This window comes from Aotus nancymaae, unplaced genomic scaffold, assembly GCF_030222135.1.
Source record: "Aotus nancymaae isolate 86718 unplaced genomic scaffold, 86718_ANA_hifiasm-v0.15.2.pri h1tg000019l, whole genome shotgun sequence".
Classification (NCBI taxonomy): Eukaryota; Metazoa; Chordata; class Mammalia; order Primates; family Aotidae; genus Aotus; species Aotus nancymaae.
Window position 1 is genome coordinate 15608698 of NW_026988431.1, and position 15377 is coordinate 15624074.

The window sequence follows — 15377 nt, forward strand, 5'->3', positions numbered from 1 at the left end:
ATGAGTCGCTTTTCTCTTTAAAGTCCTTGGGCTGAGGAAGTGTTCCAGTGCTTTAGAGTGCACTCCAGAGGGTCCAAGCTGAAGGAAATCTGTTACCTATCTAGGAAAAAAATGAGAATAATGACATCTTCTTAGTCTCCTTCCTTTCCGTTTGACCCAGGGTAGAGGCGAAGACAGGGAGCGTCTTTCAGCCGTTTTCCCTCCCTGGTTCCTGCGTTTTGGCACCAAGTTAAGTGTGCCGCCCGTGGTTAAGGCATGGTCCTCAAAGGCATGGAACCGGATGCACTAAGTGATGGGACTAACCACGCTTCACCCACGCAACCTTAGAACATCCGCCTTCTGTGATTTCCCTCTGCCTTCCTAAGCCTGTGTGAACTGCCTGGCTCCCCCAAAAAATAGATCTCTGGAGAGACTATCATCTTTGAGCAAAGCTCCTTTAACGGAGGCAGTGTGCTGGATTGCCTGCTATTACAGCCTGTGCTAAAGCATTTACTTCTAGAAAAATGGTTCCGGTTAACTTCCGCACTTAAAATCCCCTTACTAATTAAGTACTGTCTTGATTGGAGACAGAATAGGTGCCTTAAAAAAACATAAAAACCGAATGGCTGTTTTTCCTGCGAATGGGATAGTATCGAGACTAAAATTTGGCTCTGGAAGACATCTTACTCTTCTTAACTGTTGAAAACACAGCTCTCCTGTTCTCAGAAGTAACCTAGGGCCTGATGTTTAGTGGTGTGAAAGAAGACTGTAGAGCGTAGCAAAGGACCTGCAGTGTGTCTTATGTAGAGGATTCCTATTTCCACTAGGTGGCGCTGTTGACTTAGAAATACCGTGGGCTTGCCAGGGAATTACTAGCGAGTAACCTCACTGTTGGGGCAAAGGGGAGAGCTCTGTTCCTAGAAGATTGCAATGGCATTTTCCTGAGCTATATCCCCCGCCTACAGCATTTCCTGATCTTGCCTAACAGGATGACTTCCCTAGATTGTAAAAATTCCCACATATTCAACTCGCAAAGAGTAAGAGACCACAGACAGAGAAAGAAGAAAAGAAGGAAGGTTTTGTAACAGGATAGCTGGAAGACAGCCTTGAGATTAAAGGACAGATTTGAGGTTGAGATTCACTCCCTACTCACCACTCTGATGAATGAGTTCCTAGCCAATGTGCCAAAATGATAGGCTCCAATGACCCGAGGAACACCCTGGTCTCGCGCCAGTGTAGCTAAAACGACACAGACACACGTGGAGTGATTTTAAGGAGCGGAGAGTTTCTTAGGCAAGAAAGAAGGAGGGAAGAAGAAAACAGCTCCCCCATACAGAGACAGAGGGAGGGGGGATTAGAACAAAGAGAAACACTGTGTGTGGCAGAAAAGTGGCTGCTTATATTGGGATGCTGGAGGAGGTGGTGTCTGGTTTGCACAGGACCCAGGAGATTGGTTTGACCAGGTATGTCATCTATGTAGCTCACAAAAAACCTGATCCTCCCATCTTAGTCTTTTAATATAAATATGTGGGTTGCCCCGGTGTCGGAACACATGGTGTTATCTGGAGGCAGCCATGACACTTGGCACACAGGGTGACAAGAAGAAGACAGGAATTGCCATGTTGGGTGGACTATTTCTAATAGCCAGTATTTGCATATCAAATCTCACCAGGCTATTCCTTCGAGTTGTTTTTTTGTTAGAAAAGAAATGGTTTGGGGGTTGCTTTCATTAAAAGAAAAAGCCTTGGGCCGGCCAGGCACGGTGGCTCATGCCTGTAATCCCAGCACTTTGGGAGGCCGAGGTGGGTGGATCATGAGGTCAGGAGTTCAAGACCAGCCTGGCCAAGATGTTGAAACCCTGTCTCTACTAAAAATACAAAAATCAGCTGGGCGTGGTGGCAGGCGCCTGTATTCCCAGCTACCCGGGAGGCTGAGGCCAGAGAATCACTTGAACCCGATGGAGGTTCAAGCAATTCTCTTGCCTCAGCCTCCCGAGTAGCTGTGGGGGATGGAGGTTGCAGCCAGCCGAGATCATGCCTCTGCACTCCAGTCTGGGCAACAGAGTGAGACTCCGTCTCAAAAAAAAAAGAAGAAAGAAAGAAAAAGCCTTACCAATAACTCCTTTTACCCTGTCTATCTGCCTAAAATTATTCTTTAGTAAGTCCTGTGTTACTACCAGGGAAGGATAGAGAGATATGTGCTATTCAGGAAGAGCTGGAGGAGAGGAGAATGATGGGGGTGGCAGGTTGACCCACAGTGGTCAGGCATAGAACTATGCAGCCGTAGCCACTGAGCCTGGCCAAGGCACAAATCCTTTCTGGGCCTTAGTTTCCCTTTGTGTAAATATGGGAAGCTAAATGTTCGTTTCAGAGGTAAAATCTTCTAGTTTTATGATGTAGGTTTGAGAACAAATGTGCTCATGAATGGCAGTTGAGGGTTTTGAAGCCAGAATGCTTGGATTCAAAGCCAGTTCACCATGTACTGGCCAAGTGACCTTGGGTGATTCTCTGAGTCCCCTTGGTCTAGGAGTCCTTGACAACGAGAACAGTGACTGGCAGAGAGCAAATGCCAGCACACGTGAGCTACTCCCCTTGACACATCCTGTGGACTATAGGAGGATTTTGGAGCTAAGCTAGTATTTTGGCAATATGGAAACTACTTGTTTTCTATGTTGATAGTAAAAAACAAAAAGACGTTTTGGAATTGGAAAGAGAGAAGCTTATCCTTTTGGCCCTTCCTGAGACTGCATTGCAGCCCTAGAGGTTTTCTGGGTGGAAGAACAAACCAAATGTTTTAGGGTGACCGGGTTAGAGCGCTGGGTCCCTCTGTGAGCTCTTTTATTTCTCTGGGCTAGATTTTGTTATGGAGTGGCAGTAAGGCTCTCCTCAGGTTTGCTTTGCAGCTTGCTGTGAAATTCTTAGATATTTGAGTAAACAGTTGGAAATTGTGTGATCTTGCATTCTAATGGGAGAACCCTACTGCATACTGATTTTGTGCTTTACAGGCTGGCTTCATAATTGCTTCCAGCACTTTGCTACGTGTAGAGAGTGCTACTGTGCTCCACACAGAGTTCTTTAGGTCCATGCATGACCTCCATGTGAGATGAAAGGTTTCCCCTACAAAAATAATGCTGAGTAAAAGAAATAAGGGAAGAAGGTATAGGAAAAATCCCTAGCCAGATGGGATCGACCAGAGGCCTGGAACCCGAGCCAGTCTACGCCCTGGTTTGTAGCACTTGCTGAGTTCCACGATGTGCATTCTCCCACCATGGTCAATTTCAAGCCACTGACTTAATGTCAGCTTGTTACCAGAAAGGGGTCCTGATCTAGACTCCAAGAGAGGGTTCTTGCATCTCACCAAGAAAGAATCCAGGGCAAGTCCGTAAAGTGAAAGCAAGTTTATTAGGAAAGTAAAGAAATAAAGAAAGAATGGCTATTCAGGGGCAGAGCAGAGCGGCCCCAAGGGCTGCTGATTGGCCTCCCCACACCCCCCAACCTTTTTTTTTTTTTGAGACAGAATTTCGCTCCTGTTGTTCAGACTGGAGCACAACAGTGTGATCTTAGCTCACCACATCTTCTGCCTCCCGGGTTCAAGCGATTCTCCTGCCTCAGCTTCCTGAGTAGCTGGGATTACAGCCATGCACCACCACACCCGGCTAATTTTTGTATTTTTAGTAGAGATGGCGTTTCTCTGTGTTGGTCAGGCTGGTTTCAAACTCCTGAACGCAGGTGATCTGCCCACCTTGGCCTCCCAAAGTGCTGGGATTACAGGCATAAGCCACTGCGCCTGGCCCATGGTTGCCCATTTTTATAGTTATTTCTTGATTACGTGCTAAACAAGGGTGGATTATTCATGCCTCCCCTTTTTAGACCACATAGCGTAACTTCCTGACATTGCCATGGCATCTGTAAACTGTCATGGCGCGGGTGGGAGTGTAGCAGTGAGGATGACCAGAGGTCACTCTTGTCACCGTCTTGGTTTCAGTGGGTAATGGCCAGCTCCTTTACTGCAACCTGTTTTATTGCAAGGTCTTTATGACTTGTATTTTGTGCTGACCTCCTATGTCATCCTGTGACTTAGAATGCCTTAACCATCTGGGAATGCAGGCCAGTAGGTTTCAGCCTCATTTTACCCAGCTCCTACTCAAGACAGATGCTCTGGTTCACACGCCTCTGACAAACTGACTTGCAAAATTCCTGTAAATTTATAAGTTGGTTTGTGAGACCCAGCAAGAGCTAGTTTCAGCATACCAGTGAAGGGCACTGCCAAAGAGAATAGCAGGTTAAAAAAACGAAAACTGTTATGCAAGTTATGCTTGACTTTAAGGGGTAGGTGGTGAGAAACGAGCTTGCAATGTAGAGTGTGGCCAGACTGGAATGCCAGCTTCAGATTTTTCTTTTTTTTCCTATAAGAAACAGGAAGTCAGCAGAAGTTTTTAAGCAGGCAGGTAATGTGATGAGCCTTTCAGGATAGAAACTCTGACAGTAGTATGCAGCAAGTTTTAGAGAGAGTGTTATCTAGAATTCAAGTTAGCAGCCAAATGCAGAAAATAATGAGCATCTCAGCCAAGGCAGCAGCAAGAGTCGGGGTGGAGCTAGGGGTGGGGCTAGGGGTGGAGCTAGGGTGGAGCAAGGGGTGGGGCTAGGTCAGAAAACGTTGCCAGGTGGAGTTAATATGATTTGAGGTGACTAGAAATCATGTGAAATAAGAAGCTGAAGACAATTAAGATTTCTAACTTAGAAGTTAGACTTATGGTCAGATAATTGAGAATTTATGTCATTAGTCGCTCTGGGGATGGAGAGGGGAGAATAGGCCCTATTAATTTTGAGGAGCTTCATAGGCTAGATTCTGGAGATGGTTGGAAATATGGATGGAAGCTTGATAAAGATCAGGAACTAGAATCAGTATATGAATACAGGGTATAGTCTTTGAATTTAATAGATTGCTGGTAAATACTTCCTATTTGCCAAGATAGTACGTTGGCTTGCTCAAGGAAAGAAAGAATCATGAAATTGAATGAAATAAAAAATGGAACTTTTGAGAACATTAACATTTAAAGGGCCAGTGGTCAGGAGAGAAAGAACCAATCAATTTAAAAAAAAAAAGGTGGGGAGTGAAGGATGAATTGTTAGCGTGGCAAAAAACAAACAAACAAACAAACAAAAACCCAAGAAACTGGAGAAGTTAAGAGGGAAGAAAGTTTAAAAAAACAACACAAGTTGTCAAATGTCTGCAGTGAGGCCAAGTAGGTCATTGGCGTTGGCACTGGAGTCAGGGCGTCACTGCTGAGCCTAATAAGGTTGGTTTCATCAGAGAGATGGGGCTGGAAGCCAGATTGCAATGGGTTACCTTCCAAGAGGGCAGTGTTTGAAAAGTCACGGGCTTCTTTAGGACAAAGACAGAATGGACGTCCACAGAAATCAAGTTCTATTTTGGGAGCTATTTCCTCACTTTGCTTCCTTGCCCCCTATAAACTCACCTGTTATGAACTCTCCCTTCCATCTGCTTTCCAGATCCTGTGTCCTCCTTCCTCTAGGGTCTTCATTCACTGAATTCTTTTTTTTTTTTTTAATCTTTTTAAATTATTATTATTTTTATAGAGACGGGGTTTCGCCATATTGGCTAGGCTGGTCTCGAACTCCTGACCTTGTGATCCACCCGCCTTGGCCTCCCAAAGTGCTGGGATTACAGGTGTGAAGCCACCATGCCCGGCACTGAATTCTTTTTACCTCTGTAACTTCATCTTTCTCTCTTGACAAGCTGTTTCCCAAGAAGCATGCTCCAGTCTCTCCCAATTGTTCTAGTGCCTCCCTTATCTCTACAGTAATCTGTCTCACTTACTGTCTGTTTCTTCAACTCCTGCTCACTCTAACCCATTACAATATGATTTTCATCCCTGTGAGGTTTGTTAGGTTCTTGCTGAGTTTAAAAAGAAGAAACTGAGGCCAGCACAAGAAGATCCAATGCGAAGAATTTATTTAGCTCCCGGGCGAGGTTCTGTGCTCCCCTCAGACGTGGGGTTTTATAGGGAGTGGAAGCATTCGATTGGTTGTGGGAGAGCAGGGTGTGGACAAGACAGGACTGCTATTGGCTAGGGTTACAAGACTTCGTTTGCATACAAGACTTGACTGCTATTGGCTAGAGTTACAAGACTTCGTTTGCATACAAGACTCGACTGCTATTGGCTAGGGTTACAAGACTTCGTTTGCATTTTGGCGGGGTGTTTTAGGGGAAGGCTAGGCTGTGCAACGGGGGAGCATGTCCGAGCTTTCGGAGAAAAAAGAGGGGCAGGGGTGGAAGTGTCCAAGCTCCCAGAGGCGGGGGGTGTCCGAGCTCCCGGCGAGGCAACTGGCCTTACAATCGCCATATCTTGCATGAAACTGTCCTTAGCAGGCTCACCAGTGAACACATAACCAATACCCATGACCCGCTCAGCCTCTCTGCAGACATTTGACAACCTGCTTTCTGGAAATCGCTTTCCTTTAATATTTCCAGTTTCTTGTTTCTCTTGCCACACTAACAGTTTGTCCCTTTTCTCTTTTTCTCTCTCCCTCTCTTGCTCTATTTTGTCTTTTATTGATTGGTCCTTCTGTCTACTCCACCAGCTCTTTAAGTGATGTGTTTCCCAAAGTTCCATTTTAAAAATTTTATTCAACTTTACCTGAGCAAATTAACTTTCCCTCCCTGGTGGAATTCACCATGTGGCCTAAATTGTCCCAGAAATGGTGCTCAAACAGCCCAGTCTTTTGGTCAGAGTTGAGTTGGAGTAGATATCCAGCCCTCAGCAAGTGAAGGTATGTTTTCGACCTTGCATTCTAGTTGACGATAGGAAAGAGGACTTTGATGCCATGCAGGTTCTCTTTCTGTTCTCACTAGGTAAGGGTGGTGGGCAAAGGACTAAAGCGTGAACACCGCCGCAGGACTAGAAGCACCTGTTTGCTTTTCCCCAACCTGCTCTCCTTTTCCAGCCTTCTGATCATGTATCAAAGGGGAAGCAGAAAGCTGGGGAAGAACCAGGAGCACACTAATACTCCAACACATAAATAACTTAGCATCTGGTCAAGTTTCAACACAAACCAACTACCTGGGTAGGGAGCCAGTGCACCACCAGATTTTACCGTTCAGTTCCACAGAGGCATAATAAGTACCCTTATTCCCCTTCCACCTCCTTAGGCAAAATTCTTCCCCTAGATCCTGGAATGGTTATGGAGGCAAGTTTTAAGACTTCTAAAACTGTCCTAGATTACTTCATCTAGCCAAGTCAGGGTAATTTGCAGCTCACAGGGCCCTTAACGCAATTCTGTGTGTTCCTGGATTTCCCAGCTACGTCTAAAGAGGTTTCAGGAAACTTTGTTACATCCAGGATGTTAGTTGAGTGAATCTGAATTTTCCTTCGTTAAAACTCAGTTCACCTCAGCTGGTACTGTGTCTGGGAGGTCTCTTTGGACAGCCTGTGTTTTCTCTCCTGGGCTTGGTTACATACGACTAGTTTAAGGTCCATCTCTTAATTCAACATTAAATATATATATTTTTAAATATCTATATACAAAATATATATATTTTAAAAACATATATACAAAAAAGATATATTTTAAAAATATATATACAAAATACATATTTTTAAATATATATGTATACAAAATATATATATTTAAAAAATATACAAAATATACATATTTTAAAAATATATATATACAAAAAATATATATAAAATATATATATTTTAAGAATATATATACAAAATATATGTATTTTAAAAATATATATTTACAAAATATATAGAAAATATATCTATTAAAATATACAAAATATATTTTAAAAATATATATACAAAATATGTATATTTTTTTAAAATATATACAAAATATGTATAATATATATTATATATATTTTAAAATATATATACAAAATATATATATTTAAAAATATATATATATACACAAAATATATATATTTTAGACAGAGTCTCACTCTATCGCCCAGGCTGGAGTGCAGGGGCGCAATCTTGGCTCACTGCAACCTCCGCCTCCCGGGTTCAAGCAGTTCTCCTGTCTCAGCCTCCCTAGTAGCTGGAATTACAGGCGTGCTCCACCACGCCCAGCTAAGTTTTGTATTTTTAGTAGAGATGGGGTTTCACCATTTTAGTCAGACTGATCTCGAACTCCTGACCTTATGATCTGCCTACCTTGGGCTCCCAGAGTGCTGGGATTACGGGCATGAACCACCACGTCCGGCCAAACATTAAATATTAATTTAATATTTTAATTCTCACATATTTTCATGCAGATAAATAAATGTTCCATGAGATTATAGATTTTTTCCCTCTAATAGGCACAATTAGAACAGAATATGAAGAGAATGAAAAAGCTGATGGACTGGCCAGGTGCGGTGTCTCACACCTGAAATCCCAGCACTTTGGGAGGCGGAGGTGGGTGTATCACGAGGTCAGGAGTTTGAAACCAGTCTGACCAACATAGTGAAACCCCATCTCTATTTAAAAAAAAAAAACAAAAAATTAGCTAGGCATGGTGGTGTGCGCCTATAATCTCAGCCACTCGGGAGGTTGAGGCAGAAGAATCGCATGAACCCAGTAGGTGGAGGTTGCAGTGAGCCAAGATGGTAGCAGTGCACCCCAGCTTCGGTGACACTGCGACGCTCCATCTCAAAAAAAACAAACAAAACAAAACAAAACAAAAAAAGCTGGCAGACTGAATGAAGTGACCATAGTGGAAAAATTAATTTCAGGACTGATAATCATCGTGGTACTAATAACAAATGTGCATAATAGGAAAAATGATAGTCTCAGCTTCCCTAGAAACATTGGAATGCCTGTCGCTGGGCTCACTGTTTTACACAATGATCTTCTGGAGCAGAGGCGTAATATCAATGATGACCAACATAGGCCTTCTTATGTGACAGGCACCATTCTAGGTGCTGTAGTTTCCAGTCTTCACAACAATCTTTTGAGGTAGTGGGAATAATGATTTCCATTTTATGGATGGGAGATCGAGGTACAGAGAGGTTTGGTCATTTGCTCAGAGTCCCAGTGCTGGTTAGTGACGTAGCTGGGATTTTAGCCCAGGCACTTGGGTTCCGGAGTCTACACTGGTGACCTCTGGGCTGCACGTGCTTCCTTTAGATTGAGTTCCTCTTGCTTTCATTTTGCTTGTATACCTTACCTACCCATAGGTGTTTGAGTTAAAACACTTGCCAATACTTGCCCCTTAGTTCCCAGCCCTTTTCCTTGTTAGCAACACCTATGATGGGACTTTGTCTTTCATTAAGGCCTAATTCAGGCTGGACACCTTACTGGATTTCATCCTCAGACAGAGGGGATTCCTTTCTTCTCCAAGCTTGTGCAACCCTTTACCTAGGCCTTTCTTACCACTTACTGCTTAGCTACTAACATCAGCTGTTCATTTGCAGGACTTGGTTCTCCTCTATTACTCTAAGTTTCAGATGATTCTCTTTGTCTCCTACAAAATTCTCTGCCCATAGGATATAGTTCATAATTTATATGTTCATTTAGTCAACAGAGAACAACCGATATATAAATATGACTAATTTATATGTTAATAAGCAGAGTACAGTTTCTGCTTGGTTTCCTTTGATTCCTGCTTGTCCTTTAATCTTCAGACATCAGACCTGGGTAGGGAGCCAGTGTCCCATCGGATTTCTTTGTCTGGTTCCACTGAGGTCTAATGAGAACCCTTTATCCCCTTCCGTCTCCTTAGGCAGAATTTTCCCCCTAGATCTTGGAATGGTTATGGAGGCAAGTTTTAAGACCTCTAGCACTGCCCTAGCTTACTTTAGCTAGCCAAGATGGAGGAATTTGCAGCCCATAGGGCCCTTCAAACTTATCTTGCTTCTGTGTTCTCCTGGAGGCCAAGACGGGTGGATCACTTTAGGTTAGGAGTTCAAGGCCAGCCTGGTCAACATGGTGAAACCTAGGTCTCTACTAAAAAAAAAAAAAAAATACAAAAATTAGCCAGGTGTGGTGTGGTGGTGGGTGCCTGTAATTCCAGCTATCCAGGGGCTAAGGCAGAAGAATCGCTTCAACTAGGGAGGCAAAGGTTGTAGTGAGCCAAGATCATGCCACTGCTTTCCAGCATGGGCAACAGAGTGAGACTCTGTCTCATAAATAAATACATAAATAAGAAAGATATAGAGGTTTCAAGAAACTTTGTTACTTCCAGAATGGTACTTGAGTGAATCTGAATCTTCTTTCATAAGCTCAAGGATACATGAACTATAACTTGATCTATATTTTAAGCCTTCATCTTTTAGGTAGAAACTTAATCCCAGTGAGTGGAGAAATTCACGCTCATCACTATTTGCTTTTGGGTTTTGGAGGATCTTATGTAGTGCTGAGGCATTGCGGTTTGGGGAAGCCGTCTGGGTATCACTCATCCTCAGCCCACATCACTGTTTCACCTGATCCTTGGTGTTTGGTCCTTACTGGTTGTCCTGGGATACCCGTTACTCTTCTCTGCAAGATAATAGATCCTTCAAATTCATTGGCACTCATTTCTATTCCTGTTGAACTCTTGGGTACATATAATGGGCTGAAGAGAAAAGATAGTTTTAGGTACATCTGCAAGACATTTTTGCACACCCTGCTACATTTATGCTTTCACTGGGCACGCAGAAACATTGTTTTTCCTTCACCAGCTGGAGCCTGGGGCTCTAAGGCCATTTGAGGCACCATCTTTCTTGACATACCTTGCACCTCCTCTCACCTAAGGTCTTTGCCTCTTTCCAGGGTTCTGTCTGCGCATGAGGCACAGGTCAGCTGCTTTAGATTCCATAGACCTGTCTGGGCGTTGTTACATCCTAGGGTTCTTTTTTCATTGGCTCCCAGATATTTATCCATATAGCCCTCATTTCATTGCAACATTTTCTCTTCCGTTCTTCTACCATCTAGCCTGGGAAATCACTTTCTATTCTAGGAAACTTTTTATTCATCATGTAATCTTCTAAATCAATGCCTATTTTGTAAAAGATTCTCAGCCAGACTCAGTGGCTTAGGCCTATAATCCCAGTATTTTGGGAGGCTGAGGCGGGTGGATCACTTGAGGCCAGGAGTTTGAAACCAGCCTGGCCAACAAAACCATGTCTCTACTAAAAATACAAAAATTAGCCAGGTGTGGTGGTGCATGCCTGTAGTCTCAGCTACTTGGGAGGCTGAGGCACAAGAATCACTTGAACCTGGGAGGCAGAGGTTGCAGTGAGCTGAGATCGTCATGCCACTGCATTCCAGCCTGGGTGACAGAGTTGGATTCTATCTCAAAACAACAAAAAACAAACACACCCAAAAGATTCTCCAAAAAATATAGACTTTTAAAAATCAAGAGTGGGCACAGTGGCTCACGCCTATAATCCCAGCACTTTGGGAAGCCAAGGTGGGCGGATCACTTGAGGTCAGGAGTTTGAGACCAGCCTGACCAACATGGAGAAACCCCATCTCTACTAGAAATACAAAATTAACTGGCTGTAGTGGGGCAAGCCTGTAATCCCAGCTACTCGGGAGACTGAGGCAGGAGAATTCCTTGAACCTGGGAGGTGGAAGTTGGAGTGAGCTGAGATCACACCACTGCACTCCAGCTTGGGTGACAGAGCAAGACTCTATCTCAAAAAAAAAAAAAAAAAAAGATACTGAATCCTGGAATTCAAACCTAATCTTAGGTTTGAGTCCCAGAATTAGCACTTATTCAATGAAATGAGCAACCATAGTTAATTTCTAAGCTTTCTCCATAAAATGGGACTGAGGATACCTGAGGAGATCTCATGGATGAAAATATTTTGTCAACTGTAAAAGCAAAAGGTACATACAATTGGTTTTGTATTAAAAGGGCTCAGTGAGCCCTCCAGTGGCAGCCGCTTGTAGGAATGGAGACGCCCAGGTGGCAAGCGGCTCTGGTGGTGCCAAGTTGACGTGTGCTCTCCCTCTTTATTCCCTCCCTCGTCCTGCAGAGCAACCTGATCCACTACCTGGGACTGAGCCATCACCTGCTGGCGCTGAATTTTATCATCGTTTCTTTTGGCAAAAAAAGCGCATGGTCTTCTGCCCAAGTGAAGGTGACGGACACGGACTTTGATGGTGTAGAAGTCAGAGTGTTTGAAGGTCCTCCGAAGCCTGAAGAGCCGCTGAAACGCAGCGTTGTTTATATTCACGGAGGAGGCTGGGCACTGGCAAGTGCGAGTACGTCCTGGTCACCTTCAGATGGTTTGTGGTCGTGGTTGGCCGGGGGAGAGATGTGTAATTGAGTTTGGCTTTCTTAGTGGGGAAGAAGGGGACTGTCTATCTTGGTTCACCTGGATGGTCCCAGCAAAATTACTAGTGCCCCCTTTTCACGGTCGAAAGGGCCTCGGTTTGGGTGATAAGTTATGTGCTTATCCTATGTAAAGGTTTTTGCTTATTGGTTTGTTTGTTAATTCAGGTAGACCATTTAAAAAATATTTCCTATGATCTAAATCGCAGACTAACCTACTGTGCGGTGCTGATACAGCTTTCTGCACCAAAACAAGGTGAAGTTTCACCGGGTAGGCATGTGGGGAATTACCTGTGTCTCTTTGGCCAACTTGTCTTTTGAAGATATATTTCGGTGAAATAGACCAGGTATTCCTTAATGCACATGTTAGCATTTTACCTGCTTATGAAAGCAAAGGTTAAAATATAAAATGTATGCAGCCATTAAAAGGAAACAATCTTGCGAAGTTCAAGAATATTTTTTGTAGATTTGGATGATTTTCATGAGTAGAACACATTCAAAAGGGCAGGCAGCCAAATGGAGCGGACCAGAGGAGCACCTCCCAGGGAGGAAGTCGGGGCCTTATCTCTGCCAATAATGATCATGGAGCTACTTCCTTATCTTCATTCCAGAGCTTCCGGCATTCCCTCAGTTTAAAAGCAATGTTGAGCCGGCCGCGGTGGCTCACGCCTGTAATCCCAGCACTTTGGGAGGCCGAGGCGGGTGGATCACGAGGTCAAGAGATCGAGACCATCCTGATCAACATGGTGAAACCTCGTCTCTACTAAAAATACAAAAAATTAGCTGGGCATGGTGGCACATGCCTGTAATCCCAGCTACTCAGGAGGCTGAGGCAGGAGAATTGCCTGAACCCGGGAGGCGGAGGTTGCGGTGAGCCGAGATCGCGCCATTGCACTCCAGCCTGGGTAACAAGAGCGAAACTCCGTCTCAAAAAAAAAAAAAAAAACCATAAAAGCAATGGCAACTTGTTTTGTTTATCATTGTGTGTTTTTTTTAAAGCAACAAGGTCGAAAGATATAATTTTTTTTAGTAGTATTGTTTAATTCCAGATCCATTGTTTATTCTTTTATTCAGTGATTTTTTCCCCCACATTTTCAATAGCCGTTCACCAAGGGGGTTGCTGGGTTGCAGATATTTCAGCGTAAAAGCTCCAACAGTTGTGGGCAAGTCTGGACCACTGGTCAGCCTAATGTGTGCTAGAGATAGGGATACAAAACTGAATAAGAAGGAGTCTCTGCCTTAGAAGAGACAGAGTCTGTGGCATTGGACACATGCCAGGAAAAACGCTGTACTGGGGGACAGGAAGTGTGGGGGCCAGGAACGGAATGGGTTACAAGAGTCGACCTGGCCTTTTCTGCGTAATTTTTAAATGTTTATTTTATTTATTTATTTATTTTTAATTGTACTTTAGGTTCTGGGGTACATGTGCAGATCATGCAGGACTGTTGCATAGGTACATACATGGCAATGTGGTTTGCTGCCTCCATCCCCCCTGTCACCTACATCTGGCGTTTCTCCCCATGTTATCCCTCCCCGACCTCCCCACCCTCCCCCGTAATTTTGACTGACCGCTTCTGCCCGAGGAAGAACTTGAGCAGGTGTCCATGTAATTCTTAAACTTCTGATTCTAAGACTGCCTTGGAAATCCTATAAATAAGGAAATATTCGGCTCCCAGTTGGCACAATATATATCTTAATTTATTGAGAGCAACTGAAGATTAAATTCTTATATATTAAAATTGGTTCTGTTACCGCAGGCCTTTGGATCCGCTAAGAAATGCTAAGATTTCCTAAAATTCTAGTTTTCTCTGTGTTCATTTAAAAAGAACACCATATTCTTAATTGATCACTTTACTGAACTACAGTAAATGAAGTGTTAAAAGAGCAAAATTTTATTTATTATTTTTAGACACAAGATTTCACTTGGTCACCCAGGCCAGCGTACAGTGCCACTATCACAGCTCATTGTAACCTCAAACTCTTGTACTCAAGTGATCTTCCTTCCTCAGCCTCCCAAGCAGCTGGGAATGTAGGCACGCACCACTATGCCTGTGGAATTAAAAAACTTTTTTTTATAGAGACAACATCTGGCTATTTTGCCCAGGTCTCAAACTTCTGACTTCAAGTGTCTCCTTCCTTAGCCTCCTGAAGTGCTGAGATTACAGACATGAGCTACCACTCCCAGCCCAAAACTGTATGATTCTAAGGAAGAGACTGCTTATATGCTGTGATTTTTTTTTAGAAAGCTATATACATTTGAAGAGCTATAAAATCAGGATTAATTTGGTGCATTTCATATAGTCTATTTTGAAATAAATATTTAGATAGTAATATATTCAAAACTAAACTATGCATTTCCTGTTCTTTATAGTAGTTGCATGTTATTTGAAACCAGATTTAATTTTTCATGTGTACACGTAACTCTATTAAGACATTTGTTCACATTTGCTTTTTATTATTTAATTATTAGCTTGAAGCCTAAAAACAATTCACACATAGCAGAATTTAAAAGTGGACAAGGCCAGGTGCGGTGGCTCACACCTGTAATCCCAGCACTTTGGGAGGCCGAGGCGGGTGGATCATGAGGTCAGGAGTTCAAGACCAGCCTGGCCAAGATGGTGAAACCCTGTCTCTACTAAAACTACAAAAATGAGCCTGGGGCAGTGGCAGGCACCTGTAATCCCAGCTACTTGGGAGGCTGAGGCAGAATTGCTTGAACCCGGGTGGCAGAGATTGTAGTGAGCCGAGATCACACCACTGCACTCCAGTCTGGACCACAGAGTGAAACCAAACAAAAACGAGTGGACAGTATTAAATGATCTGTTTTGTAATGATTGTTCCCTTTGTGTCTTTTAGAAATCAGGTATTATGATGAGCTGTGTACAGCAATGGCTGAGGAACTGAATGCTGTCATTGTCTCCATCGAGTAAGTAATTCTAGATAACGGTCTAGTTACTTTGTCTTACAAGTGATAAAGCGTAAAATAAAGCTCTAGAGTGGCAAAGTGATTTGCCCAAAGTCACACTCAGCATGATCAGAAAAATGATTTCTGATACAACAGTTTATTGAACTAGCTTTATAACACTTCAAATTACATTTTCATCTTTAGTTTTGTAAACCTCTGAA

General features: G+C 43.3%; 1 protein-coding gene across 1 annotated transcript in view; it reads left to right on the plus strand.

The window, feature by feature from the left end:
- The window catches only part of NCEH1 (neutral cholesterol ester hydrolase 1), a 62244-nt gene that overhangs the window by 34961 nt on the left and 11906 nt on the right, over nucleotides 1-15377 (plus strand). Inside the window, exons 2-3 of the mRNA XM_064378641.1 lie at nucleotides 11953-12181; nucleotides 15108-15177. Of these exons, the coding sequence (XP_064234711.1) occupies nucleotides 11953-12181; nucleotides 15108-15177 (299 nt within the window). The remainder of the gene's footprint in view (nucleotides 1-11952; nucleotides 12182-15107; nucleotides 15178-15377) is intronic.